This window comes from Heloderma suspectum, chromosome 1 (assembly GCF_057233095.1).
Source record: "Heloderma suspectum isolate Gila_16-S chromosome 1, 16-S_ref, whole genome shotgun sequence".
Lineage (NCBI taxonomy): Eukaryota > Metazoa > Chordata > Lepidosauria > Squamata > Helodermatidae > Heloderma > Heloderma suspectum.
This window is the reverse complement of record NC_139458.1, coordinates 433,708,885-433,721,614: the sequence shown is the minus strand read 5'-3', so window position 1 is coordinate 433,721,614 and position 12,730 is coordinate 433,708,885. Positions and strand designations below refer to the sequence as shown.

The 12,730-nt window shown below is 46.5% G+C and overlaps 1 protein-coding gene across 2 annotated transcripts in view; it reads left to right on the top strand.

Annotated features, from left to right (window-relative positions):
* Positions 1-330: 330 nt before the first annotated feature.
* The window catches only part of GATA4 (GATA binding protein 4), a 49,372-nt gene continuing 36,972 nt past the window's right edge, over positions 331-12,730 (top strand). For both annotated transcript variants that reach the window (XM_084829370.1, XM_084829369.1), the window contains exons 1-2: positions 331-628; positions 8,065-8,882. In XM_084829370.1, the coding sequence (XP_084685496.1) occupies positions 8,357-8,882 (526 nt within the window). In that variant the 5' untranslated portion in view covers positions 331-628; positions 8,065-8,356. The remainder of the gene's footprint in view (positions 629-8,064; positions 8,883-12,730) is intronic.

Below are 12,730 nucleotides of genomic sequence, written 5' to 3'. Positions count from 1 at the left end.
CTGCTAGGCATGTGTGTATGCGTGTAGATGCATACATAGCGGTCAGCCAGGAGCAGGCTATATAATATACATATATATGCAGGCTATATACCACCCCCCCCCCCCCGCCGAAGGAATGAAGCTTGGCGCCGGCTGATGGTGCAACAGATGTGCTCCCCCCCACGTTGGTATTCGTCTCCCGCCACGTGGTGTGGGGAGACCAGTCACCAAGCAGGAGACCAGAAAGGAAGAGTGGGGGGGGGAATGGGGAGGGGGAAGGACGGAGAGGGGAGGGTAGAAAGGGCGAGGGGCGGGCGAAGGCAGCATCCCCCTCCCGCCCTCCCCAGACGCGCAGAAGTCGTGGCCAAGGGCGCAAAGGCTCCGGCGGCGCGCACCGCCTCTGCCTCCTCCAAGGGCGTCCGGGGCAGCAGCGCGGGTGGCGGCGGCGGAGCGGGCGGCCCTCTGCGCTCGGGCCCAGCTGGCCTGCCTGCGCTGCGGAGGCGGGCGGCCCGGGGCGCTCCTTCCCGCGGGGCTGCCGCCAACCAAGCGCGCGGGCACCGGCCGGCTGCTGCGCTCGCCTTCGCGCTAACGCGCGAGATCCGGAGCGGAACCGGCGTCCGCTGGCGAGCGGCGGGGCAAGGGACACCAGGTCGGTTTTGCTCTCTCCGGGCTGGCGCCCGTCCAGGCCGTTTTCTCCTGTTCCTCCCCCGACTAGACGGCGCCTTTCTCTCCGTGTTTCCTTCCACCACTTTCTTCTCCTTTTTCTTCTCTTCATTCTCCTTCTCTTCTTCCTCCTGTCTCCGCTTCTCCGTCTTTCCGTCTTTCCAAAGGGGACCCGGGTTAGTCTACTGCAGCCAAACCAAGGTGACCGGTGAGTAAGGCTCTCTGAACGTATTGCGACTTTACTCCGGAGTAAACCTGCACCGAATCGCCCTGCGAATTTGTTCATCTCGTTCCTATATTTATCCCACAGCTGAACTTTTCCTGTCTCTTCTCTCTCTTTCATCCCCCCCCTTCCAGCTTGATTTACCTGTTCTATTTCTAAGATGGATTTTTCCCCAACTACCTCTTCCTTCGTGGGCTCCCGATTTCTTCCTTTTATTTATTTTTAAAGAATGTCATTCGTCCCTCTCTCCCTCTCTCTTTCCTTGCTGCCTTCTCCACACCCAAGACCCTTCTCTGCTCCTTTACTTTTAGAGCAGGAGAAGAGATTATGGACTGGAAATACAGAGAAAGAAGTATTTGGGGTTGGCTTGTAAGGGCAACCCTTTTCCAAACGTGAAAACAATTTCTTTGGGCGCAATCCTATCCATCTTTAGACTGAAAAAAGGTCCTACAACGCCCAACATTCCCCAGCCAGCATGGGTGGCTGGGGAATGCTGGGAGTTGTAGGACTTTTTCTTTCTAAACACGAAAAAGATTGTGCCTTTAATCAAAATCCTCAGTTACAGTCCCAGTAAATATTACCTTCTCCTAGTTTCGGCAGACGTGTTGGCGTGAATCCCATTTTTCAGAGCTCATTCTGTGTCAATAGTTTTTGTTTTGTTTTTAAATTGTAGTAGTTGAAGTAGAATTTACGATTTTTAGGGCGCAATCCTATCCAAGTTTAGACAGGGGGAAAAGAAGTCCTACAAAAATTGTAGAACTTCTAAACATGCATCGGATTAAGGACTTAGTCCCACTGATGTCAACTAGATGTATCCACCTTGGAAGTCATTGAAGTATAACAGTAGTTAACTTTGGCTGGATCGAAATAATGATAATAATAAATCTGTCTACCCCACGAATCAAATCAGATTTGTGTGCTGTTTTGAACCAGGTCTCTTCTGCCTTTTAATCTGCTTTTTTATCTTCGGTTTGTTGTTGGTTTTAAAAATCTCTTACATTGCAATCCTATTGGACGTTCACTCAGTTCCGTTGTATCTAATGGACCTTACCCCGTAGTAAGCGCGCTTAGGTTTTGCAGCGTTAGGGCCTTTTCGAGTTCTTTCTAATTCCTGCATTGCCGGTCGAGATTCGAAGGCCTGATATCCCCCCAAAGTGGAATTTCTTCTCCTTCCCAAACGGGGTTGGGAACAAATCAGAAACATTTAGAAATTAAAATGTAAGATTCTCCCATTTCCTTATTTTCTCCCCTACGCGGACCAAATTAACTCGGTCTTTTAAATTCATATTATTATTTCTTAATCCTTTCCTGTCTTGTCATCGCTTTTAAAACAAGGATACGGATATGGAAGACTTTAAACCCAGTTGTTAAAAACTCAAGGTGTGTGTGTGTGTGTGTGTGGGGGGAACCACTCCGGGGATCTGTTTTAATAAATTATATATGGTATAATCACATTTTCTTTCGGCCTCCCAATAGTTCCAAATAAAATGGAAAAAATAAACCCTGTTCAATTTCTCCCCCTCCAATCCCCTCTTCAAATCTACTTGGAAAATACAGTAATAATGCCTCTCCATATGATTTTTTTTTAAGTATGTTCTTAAAAGGGACAACTAACCCTTTTGGAATAATTCTTGTATGTTTGCAATAATTGGTTTTTATACATTTTGAAAAGTTTTATTTAAAAACAAAACGAGTTAACCTTTTTTCTCCCAACTATTTACTTGTAGTAAGAAAATAATAACATTAGTAGAATCAGGACCTATATATATATATATATATATACACACACACACACACACATACACACACACACAGAGTTAATTGAATTTAACTAGCCAGCCAGTACTTTTAAATCTCACGGATTTCAACAGGAGAGATATTGTAACACCAAATGGTTCTGCATGTTTACCAGGGAGTAAGTTCTACTGTATTCAGACTTTAAAAGTATTCAGGGTTAGTTGGATCATGTCCATATTTCACACTGACCTTCAGAAGTAAAGAGCGATGGCTATTTTGTAGAATTGTATGTTTTTCACGGCTGTAAATCCTGAAGATTATAAATAAAATTGTAGGTTTTTAATTGTCGCCCACCTCTTGTTATAAATACGATTCCTATTTTATATTAATTCATATGTTGTCACTTTAAATTTGCTTACTATCAAATATTCTGACTTTTTGTATAAAGAAGCATTTATTTCTACAAACATTTGCCCAGAGAACTGTTATGAAGTACTTTAATCAATCTGATGATAATGATGATAATAATAATAATGGTATGTTGATATCGGAATGTAAGGATTTGTTGTTTTGTTTTTAAGAAAACACTTGTAGGTGACTTCTAATTCTCATTATATGTGGAAATAAATCTGGACTAGTCGAACGTAAAAAACTAACAACATTCTGCCGGGGTTTCCTACAGACAGATGCTTGTTAATTTCACATTTTGATCCTTTCCTCCTCCCAGTTTCTGTTCCTACTATAGCCTCCAGTTTGGAGGAGTTCCCTGGCTGGTTTGGTTTGATTTGGTCCGCCTAAGGGAGTGGGGCAGGCAGGGGTGGGGGTGGGGGTGGGGAAAGAAACCTTAATCCGAATTAACCCTTGGAATTAACCCTTGCATCTGAAGCGGACCACGTTCTGTTCTCCCACCCTTGCCAAACCGCAGCGTGAGTGTGAGACCCAGGGTGGTATCCAGTGTTAGCCCTATGTAGAGCTGACCCATTTAAATCGATGGGACTTAAGTTGGTTGTGAACTAACTTAACTCCCATTCATTTCAATGGGTCTACTCTATGTAGGACTAACATGGAATACTATCCCCAGTTTGAAAAACACCCCCCCTTCATTTGTGTGTGTGTGTGTGTGTGTGTGTGTGTTTTACAGACCCCAAATCATGATCTACAGTTCCATTTTTCATGGACATTTCAAGTGGGCCCGATTCTGGTGGGTGAGGGAGAGAGGGGGGTGTAGTAGACTATCCCATCTTGCCATTTGAAACCAATGAGATCTAATTCATTTTAAGAGAAAGGATTCTTAAACGGATTGATTCGAAGTCACCAGCAGCAAATCTTGCCTAGGTCTTTATTTTGGTAGCAAAGAGAGTCAAACTGCCTCCTCCATCTCAAAACCCTGCATGCTTTAAGGCCCCCAAGCCAAAGGGCTCCTTTGCAAGACGATCCAATCAGTTCTTCCCTGGGCAATCCTTTCAGGAGGATTTTCTTTTCCTTTTCCTTTTCCCTTTCTCTCCACCCTCCCCCTCTGCAAGACTCCAGAGCTGTTTCTCCCAACCTGGTGCGCTCCAGACCTTTTGGATGACAACTGCCAGCATTCCTGACCACTGGCCATGCCGGCAGGGGCTGATGGAAGCTGAAGTCGAAAACCTCTGGAGGACATCTGGTTGGAGCCTTTTTTAATTCCCATCATTTCCAGAGGGGTAGTTGCGTTCCTCTATTGCAGCAAAAACAAGGGCACTTGGGCCACCTTAAAGGAAGGGTGGGCGGGCAACTTGTGGCCCGCCATATATTTTGGCCTACTACTCCCATCAGCTCTAACCACCATGGTCAGTGGTGAGGAAGTCTCTGGTTTACAGATGAAAGGTACAATCGTATGCATGCTTGAACAGAAAAAGTTCTACCATTCTCAGCAGGCTGGCTGGGGAATGCTGGGAGCTGTAGGGACTTTTCTCTGTCTAAACATGCATAGGATTGCATCCTAATACATTTAGGCTACTCTGCTATGCACGCTTCCCTAGAAGTAACCCTCCTTGACCACAATGGGATTTAATTTGGAGTAGACGTATGTAGGATTGCAGCCATGTTTTGGCATAAACTTTGGTTCAGGAGGTTCAGGAGCTCCATCTTTCAGTCCTGGAAATTCAGGCTCTTTAATCCTACATTTGGGACTGGGAGTGGGGGGCAGGGGAGAAGCGTGGCTCTTCCACAGTCAGGGAATGGCACTCTGCACAAGCTCAGAGACTTTTCTTTTTAGTCGCCTTGAATATTGGGTAAGACTAATCAGCCCTGGTGCTGGAAACAGATTCCGGACACAAAGCAGGGGGTTATAACAGCTCTTGTGTGGTTACCCTGGACCCTGTTGGGGAGAGAGGGCAAAGTTCCCACACTTGCACACAGAATGTTCCCGAGGGTTATATGTTGCTCAGATGCTTATCCCTTTTGCCCGTGCACTCTTTTGGAAGAGAGGCGGCCCATCTTGGAAAATGAAAGTATGAAAAGGGGGTCCTGAGAGTGACCAGAATACCACTCACTACTGAATGGCCGCAGTCTGCCTGCACACATTTGAGGGTAGGGGCTTACCAGGTGTGCCTTCTAGGTCAGTCTGAGCCCCAAGACATCTCTTGAAATAAAGAATGAGTTCGTAATCTATTCTGTCCCCAAAAGCTTACTGTAAGTAACAACATTTAAAAAAAAAAAATTAAAGCCATATACCCAGCTCTCAGGGGCTAGAGCAGGGGTGGGCAGTTTTTAGGCCAAAACATCTGGAGGGCTGTAAGTTGCCCATCCCTCCTTTAAGGTGGGCCAGCCTGTGTTGTTTTTGCCACAACTCCCATCATCCCTCGCCATTGGTTATGCTAGCTAAGGCTGATGGGAGTTGCAGGCTATCGGGGGCGGGGGAGACAAGTTGTCCAGCCATGTGCTAGAGGGGCCAAAAAACAGGGCCTAAGATAAACCTCTGCAGAAGTGCAGATGAAAGCATTAGATTATGCAGTCAGGACCAGAACTGACTTAAAATGCTAGGGAACCGGATTTCGACTACCCCGTAATGCCATCTCAGAGGGCAAGGTCTCCCTTTCTTCCATGTAAGTGAAAGGTTGCTATTTACTCCTCGATGTGTAAATACAGAGTTCTGCACTTGGAGATACTGTTGTCGTGAGTGCAAGACTGTGTCTGTGTGTGTAACATATTGCTACGTGCTGAGCTCGTAGGAATGCCCTTCACCTGCCCCCCCATGCTTGCAATGTATAACCTGTCCTTACACACACACGAACACACACACTGCCCGTCACCTTTTACTTATAACAGCCGCAGTCAACTGGGAGCAGCTCAAGAGAATACTGTTGCATGGCCCTTGTGTCCTTTTACTTTGGGGACTACTTTGAATCATGTGTTTTCTGTGCACACAGCTAATGTACATGTGGTGAAGTGGGCATGTTTTATCAGGCCAGCCTCAGTTGGGAAAGGGACATGAAGGTTTTCCAGTTACACAGAATGCTTTACCTGGAGGCCTGGAAGGGTAAATGGCACTTTCAAATGTAGATGAACTAGGCTACAGACACCTCCTGCAACATGCTCTTAGCTAGCCCCTTCTGCATTTCCTGCTGTTGTTTTGTGCACGCATTTATAATATTCTGTAGCAAAGGGGTAGGGAACAGGTTTTGTACTACAACTCCCATCTTCCCCAGCCATCACAGCCAATTGGTGGTCAGGGCCTATGGGAATTGTAGTCTAAAACATCTGGGGGGCGCCCTACCGCCATGCATTTTGTAAGCATATGCGTCTATTTATGTGCAGGTGCAAATGAACTTTGCGAGTGTCGCATGTGTTCGTGCACCATTCTGCATCCCTTACAGGGTGTGCACCCTTTTCTACATGGTCCTATGGGGCTTTGCACTATGAGCCTGCCCCACAGCGTTATATGATTCTGTGCATCCCGTTATGTTTATGGTGCTACACCAGTGTCTGAATTGTATGATTTCAGGCTGTGGGTGCTTGCTCAACTGAAAGTTCGCCAGGCATGCCAGGAAGAAAACTTGCCCTTTCTCCTGACATGCTAGATTTCTATATGCAGGGAATCCTTTTGGAGTCCCCACTCAGAGTCCAAAGTGGTACAGCCCTGATGCAGATGTGCCATCTCATTGAGAATTACATCTGTCTGTTACAGTTACAGGGTGGGTGAAGAACCTTGGTCTTTGGAGTGGGCTCAGCACCAGAACTTTTCTACTGGGATCATATCCCATATTTTGCATTATTGAAACTTTTTCTTCCCTTCCACCATCAGGCTGTCTGGAGAGGAAAGTCCTTTCTGAGCATGTACAGAATCACTTTCCTTTACTGCCGCATAACCACAGACAGCCCCCACACATCTAAGATTAGGGTCCCTGTCTTCCAGGAAGTTTTGGAGAGCCTGCCTGAAACCAGTGGCTCCTCTTGCATTTTAAGCCTTTGGGAGAAGGACTTGAGCGCAAGTGTGCGTATGAGTGTGCATAATGCACGAGTGTGAGAGTTTGCCCAGGAGCGCGAATAATTCTGTGGTGTGCCCGCCTGACCCTCTCAGTCATGAAGATGGAACTGGCATTTGCCCTTAGAGATGACATGTATCAACCTCGCGTGCACACACGAGCATTACGCATAGGCCCATTTCTGTTTCTAAGTGGGCCTTCCATGGAGCAAAAGTATATGCCAGCCTTTCCCAACCTGGGGCCCTCTGGATGTGTTGGACTACAACACCCATAATCCCCCAGCCAGCTGTGGAGTTGTAGTCCAACACATCCAGAGGGCCCAAGTTGAGAAAGGCTGGTATACACTGTTGTGGATACATGCCACACCTTGTAAAACCATGTATCCATGCATGGGCACAGTCATGTCTTTGCGTGCATACACGAAGAGGTGTGCGTGACCCTGCTATACCTTTGCTCAACCGCCCCCAACCTTCATTCCATTTTCCAAGCAGGAACACCGAACCCGTGTGTGTGTGTGTGTGTGTGTGTGCGCGCGCGCGCGCGTGTGTGTATGGGCAAGAACTGTTTTGAGGGTGCGCCTGCGTCATTTGCATGGACACGGGCGTGACAGAGAAGTGCACAGCCATCCCTGTGGCCTCCTCCTACTCTCCCCCCACCCTTCCGCCTGCAATCCGGTCCTTTAATTGAATTTTCTCCCCCTTTCCCCCCAGTACAGACACCACGTCTCCTGCAGGTCTGGTGTGATGTGATTTCAGATCAAACAGCAGCCTTGGGCGTCATTAGCAACACAAAGGGGGCATCTTGTAGGTGGGGACAAAGGTTTGTCTTCGGAGCCAGGGGCCCTTGTCCGGAGCCGTCTCTCACCTTCTCGGCTTCCCCCCCCACCGCCTTCCCTAACCTTATCTCAGCCTTCTTTAACCAGGGGATCTTTCTAAGCTCTCCTCTCTGCCAACATTCCCTCTCCACTCCGCTACCTGCTGTCTCACTCTGTTCTTTCCTCCTTCCTAGATGTGAGCTGAGCCCAAGAGGAGAAAACGAGACCAGCCTCTCTCAGCTCTGTTGGCTGGAGCCGCACGGGAGAGACCTAAGGGAACATTCCGGATCACCCTCGAAGCTGCCCTCGCTGGACCCAGTTGGGAGCTGCGTGGTCCCTCCTGCCTTTTAGTTTCGTTTTGTTTCGTTTCGTTTGGGGGGGAAGCCGCCCTTATCTCTCCCCAGAGAGTCTGGCTCTTCAGACCTGGAGATATAACCTGCTTCCTCGGTTGGGTCGTGCTGTAGGGCCCAGCCTGCGCCCACAGAGATGTACCCAAGTTTAGCCATGACAGCCAACCACGGTGCGCCGGGGTACGAAGGGGCCAGCGGTTTTATGCCCGGGACGGCCGCCGCTTCTCCTGTCTACATTCCCACGACCAGGGTCCCCACCATGATCTCCAACTTGACCTACCTCCAAGGGAGCGGCTCGTCCCAGCAAGGCAGCCCGGTTTCCAGCCACTCCATTTGGACTCAACCTGGGGCCGAGAGCGTCGCTTACAACCCAGGCACTGCTCACCCATCGGTGTCCCCCAGGTTCTCCTTCGCCACGACCAGCCCCATTCCCGCCACCACCTCCAGAGAGGCGGCCGCTTACAGTAGCTCCCTCAGCATCTCTGCCAACAGCCGGGAACAGTATGCCCGGAGCTTTAGTGGGTCCTATTCTGGCCCCTACCCGGCAACCTATATGAGCCCAGAGTTGGGCACGACCTGGACTTCAGCTCCCTTCGACAGCTCCATGCTCCACAACCTCCCGAATCGGGGGAACCCCGGAGCTGCAAGACACACCAACCTAGGTAAGAAAACCCGGTTTATCTGTTGAGTTTAGGCCTGTCTAGAAAAGGCCACATTCTACGCAGGGCTGATCCAACGAAGGCCTCAATCCAATTTGTTTTTAGACAGAAGAAAGTCCTACAACTCTCAGGATTCTCCAGCCAGCATGGAATTCTGGGAGTTGTGGGGCTTTTTTCCTATCTAAACACACCTAGGACTGTACCCTAAACTGATTCGATTTTAACTGATGAACTGCCTGGCATCTAACCAATCCATTAATCAACTGTAATTGAAATAAATCAACCAGAAGTCTTGGTGGCTTTGGACCAGTCACCGACTCTCAGCCTGGCCCACCTCACAGAGTTGTTGTGAGGATAAAATGTAGAGGAAGAAGAGCATCTAAACTACCAGAGTTCCTTGCAAGAGGGGCGGGCGGGAGAGAGTCAGGATATAAATTTTTCTTTTGTTCTTGATGATGATGATAATATAATATAAAACTGCTTGGAGCTTTATAGGTTAATAAGAGCAGCACTTTGAACTGTGCCTGGTAGAAAATGAACCAGGATTGAGTGTTTGGCCCAGAGACATTCAAGTAAGGTTTAGGTTCTGTTCCAGTACTGATGGGATGTAGGTTTAAAGTTAATTGGACTTTCCTGGAATTGCTGTTCTCCACCCACTCTGCGATTCCTCTAGGTTCTGTGCAGCTTCTTGTTCCTGGGTCTGGTCTTGTCAGCAGGGAATACCTGTGACTTTGCACTTTGCTGTCTGACCTGATAGGTCAAACTTTCCAGTCACACCCAGCAAGTCCACTTATGTGCATATACACACATGCATTGTTCTGTTGTTGATGTGACTTGGGACAGTTTGTTGGCTTGTGTTGCAAAACGCCCATTAGGCTAAACTTTGCAAATGTTACATGCTGTTTGCTTTTGCAAGCCGAGAAGAAGAATTGGGGCCCACCCTGCTTCCATAATTAATTTTACATATTTAAATAAAATCACCAAGAGCCCCTGGGAGGCAGGGTGGAGGTGTTGATCGCAAGAGGATCTTGCCTTCTTTAGCAAGAAGCAAAAGGCCAGAAGCAAAAGGCCGACGGGCTGGCCAAAAGTCTTCTTTAAAGTGTTTGAAGGAGACGGGGAGGAAATAAGGTTCCGCTTTGGTTTGGCTTTTAACTGGGAAGCCGCTGATGAAATAAAGAAAACCCAAGGTGGCTTTAAACCAAAATGGTATTTTATTCAGATAGGGTTGCTGTGTGTTTGCAGTTTTTGTATGTGTGTGGCTTCTTTAGATTTCCAGAGATGTGTCAATCATGAGAGAACTTATTTTGGATAGGGCTTGGCCGTTTTTTTTTTTTCTTGAACCCAGAATTGTATGGCTAAATAAATATCCTGTCTTTGGTTTTGAAAAATGTGCATTTTGAGGGGGTTGGCGGCAGTCTCCTGGGAGAGCAATAGGAACTATGTTTTTAGAAAGTAAACCAAGACTTAAGCCTATTTAGTTGATTAATCATCTGCTTTTTTATTAATTGATTGTTCAAGTAATTAAATGTAAATATATTTGCATAGTACCAAACCTCATTATAACTGTATTTTACAGTTACTGGAGGTAATGCAGGATCACTTACAATTTAATAAGGAAAAGCTACTGCTCATTGTTCAAAGGAAGGCTCTCTGTACCATTTTCTTTCTCATTCCTTATGCACCAGACCCAAGTAATGCACCAGACCCAAAGTTCCTTCATCATGCAAAATAAATGTGCTTTTAACTCTCAGCCCCATCCATTAAAATGGGCTCCCACCAAATAAAAATGGATTTGGTTAAATTATTGTCATTAAGGGCTGCAGTGCTAATAAGAATATATTGATTGGAGAAAAAAAATATAATGCTAAGTGGCATTATTTCCTCTGCCAAATTCCCATGTAGAACTACCTAAGGGTTATCACGATAATTGGTCATGGATAAACTGTTTTACAGCTTCGTGTTAAGAAATTAAAATAACTACAGCGATGACTTTTGATGCAGTAATCCTATAATTTACTTGGAAGTCAACCTCATTGAACTCAGTGGAACTTACCTCTGAGTAGACACGCATAGGGTTGCACTGTAAAAGGTAGAAAATTCTAAATACCGACGCTGGAGGACTTCAACTGATTTTTAAACTTTCTTAAATGTAGATGAGTGTCAGAGCTTTCTCAGATGTTCCCAGCTCGCTTTCTATAATAAAGAGGAGTAAGTCACAACCGAAGCCCAGTTGAAGCCAGCAGGTCTATCCCCACCCCGCAGAGTAGTTTCAGTTTCGCGGCCTCAGTGCTAAATATTTAACAAATATCAGTATCTGATTTAGGATCTGGTTGCCGTGTTCTACAACTCAGAAAGAACTAGAGTTTTAGGATCAAATCCGAAAACACAGGGACTGTTCTGTGGAATGTTCCCATTCCATCCCTGGTGTTCTGCCTTGATTGTGGCCGCTGCTGGGGAAAATGTCTACCTACAATCTATCGCTTAGTTCACATGAACATTTCTCCCTCAGGTCATGTCCCTGTGGACTTGATCACATGGAGTAAATAAGTTGAACCTCCACAGATAGGAGTTCTTCGTTTCGTTTTGTTTTTGGTGTGGATAATTACAAGACGTGATGAATTTCCTCAAACGAAAATTTCCTCAAACGAAAAATTTGATGAATTTGATGAATGATGAATTTGATGAATTTCCTCAAACGAAAATTTCCTCAAACATTCACCCAACAAGAGTGGGTGTGTGACTGATGTCCTATTGAAATAAACTGGACTTCTTGTCAGAACTGAGTCTGCAGGGGGGTGCTGGTAATCAATACAGAAACAAAGCAAAAAACTCTAAAAAAACTTACTCTAAAAAAACAAAAACAAAAAACAAACCCTGAAAAACTGCTGATAAAAACAAGAATAAAAGCCGCTGGGAAGAGTCATGATAATTCAGTGAGGGGCAACCGTGAAAGCAATGAAATGTTCAGGAGAACATGAGGGATTTCACCGGGTGAGGCATTTAAAAGATCATAATGACTCAGGAGTTGGGAGTTTGTTCCGTGGTTTGCATGGCGCCGCAAGAAAAGAGGGCACCTTTTTTTTGGAGAAAGACATCCAAAGAAAACCTGAACCAGGTTAACGTAGGAGAATGTCAGGAGGGTTCCGCCCTTTAAAATAATTTGGAATGAATGGATGAAGATGTGTCTTGGGCCAGTTGCAGTGCAGGGGGTGGAAAGGATCTAATTTTTCCATCAAGAGAGGGATATGGGTTGCAGCAGGCTGAAGTCCCAGCATCCACGCTCCATCGTCTTGCGGCATGGCTTTTCTTCCAATCCGGCTCCAGTACGGGAAGTGAGACAAGCGGGCAGAAAAGTGCCTGAAGTGACGAAGCTTGGGGAGATGAGGCAGGGGAAGGGGAGCTCCCCTCCTCCACGGATGCCCTCCCATTAAAATAAGATCCCACACTCACTGTATACAAGAATGGTGGGGCACATGATTAAAGTGAGTTAAAATTAAAGTTAAGCCAACATGGATGCCCTACCCACATCTCGTCTGGCCCTCGCTGCAGTGGTCAGCCCGTATCTGGACTGAACCATTCGAGAAGGCGGGGGGGGGGGGGGAGGCTCACGTTGTGGAATGCTATTCCATCTGTTTTATTTTTAAAGCCACATTTTCCTGCACAGTGAATGCAAGCATGTTTTATCCTAGACTTCAGCCCTGATATCCTATGTGCAGGGAATTATTTTTTTCCATGGAAGATCATTCAATCAGTTCATCAGATACACAAAAGCTAGCATCTTGGGGTGGAGGGATCTCATCTGTCCTTCTCCCTGAAAGTCCTGTGGACATCCCAATCTACTAAGCAGCGGG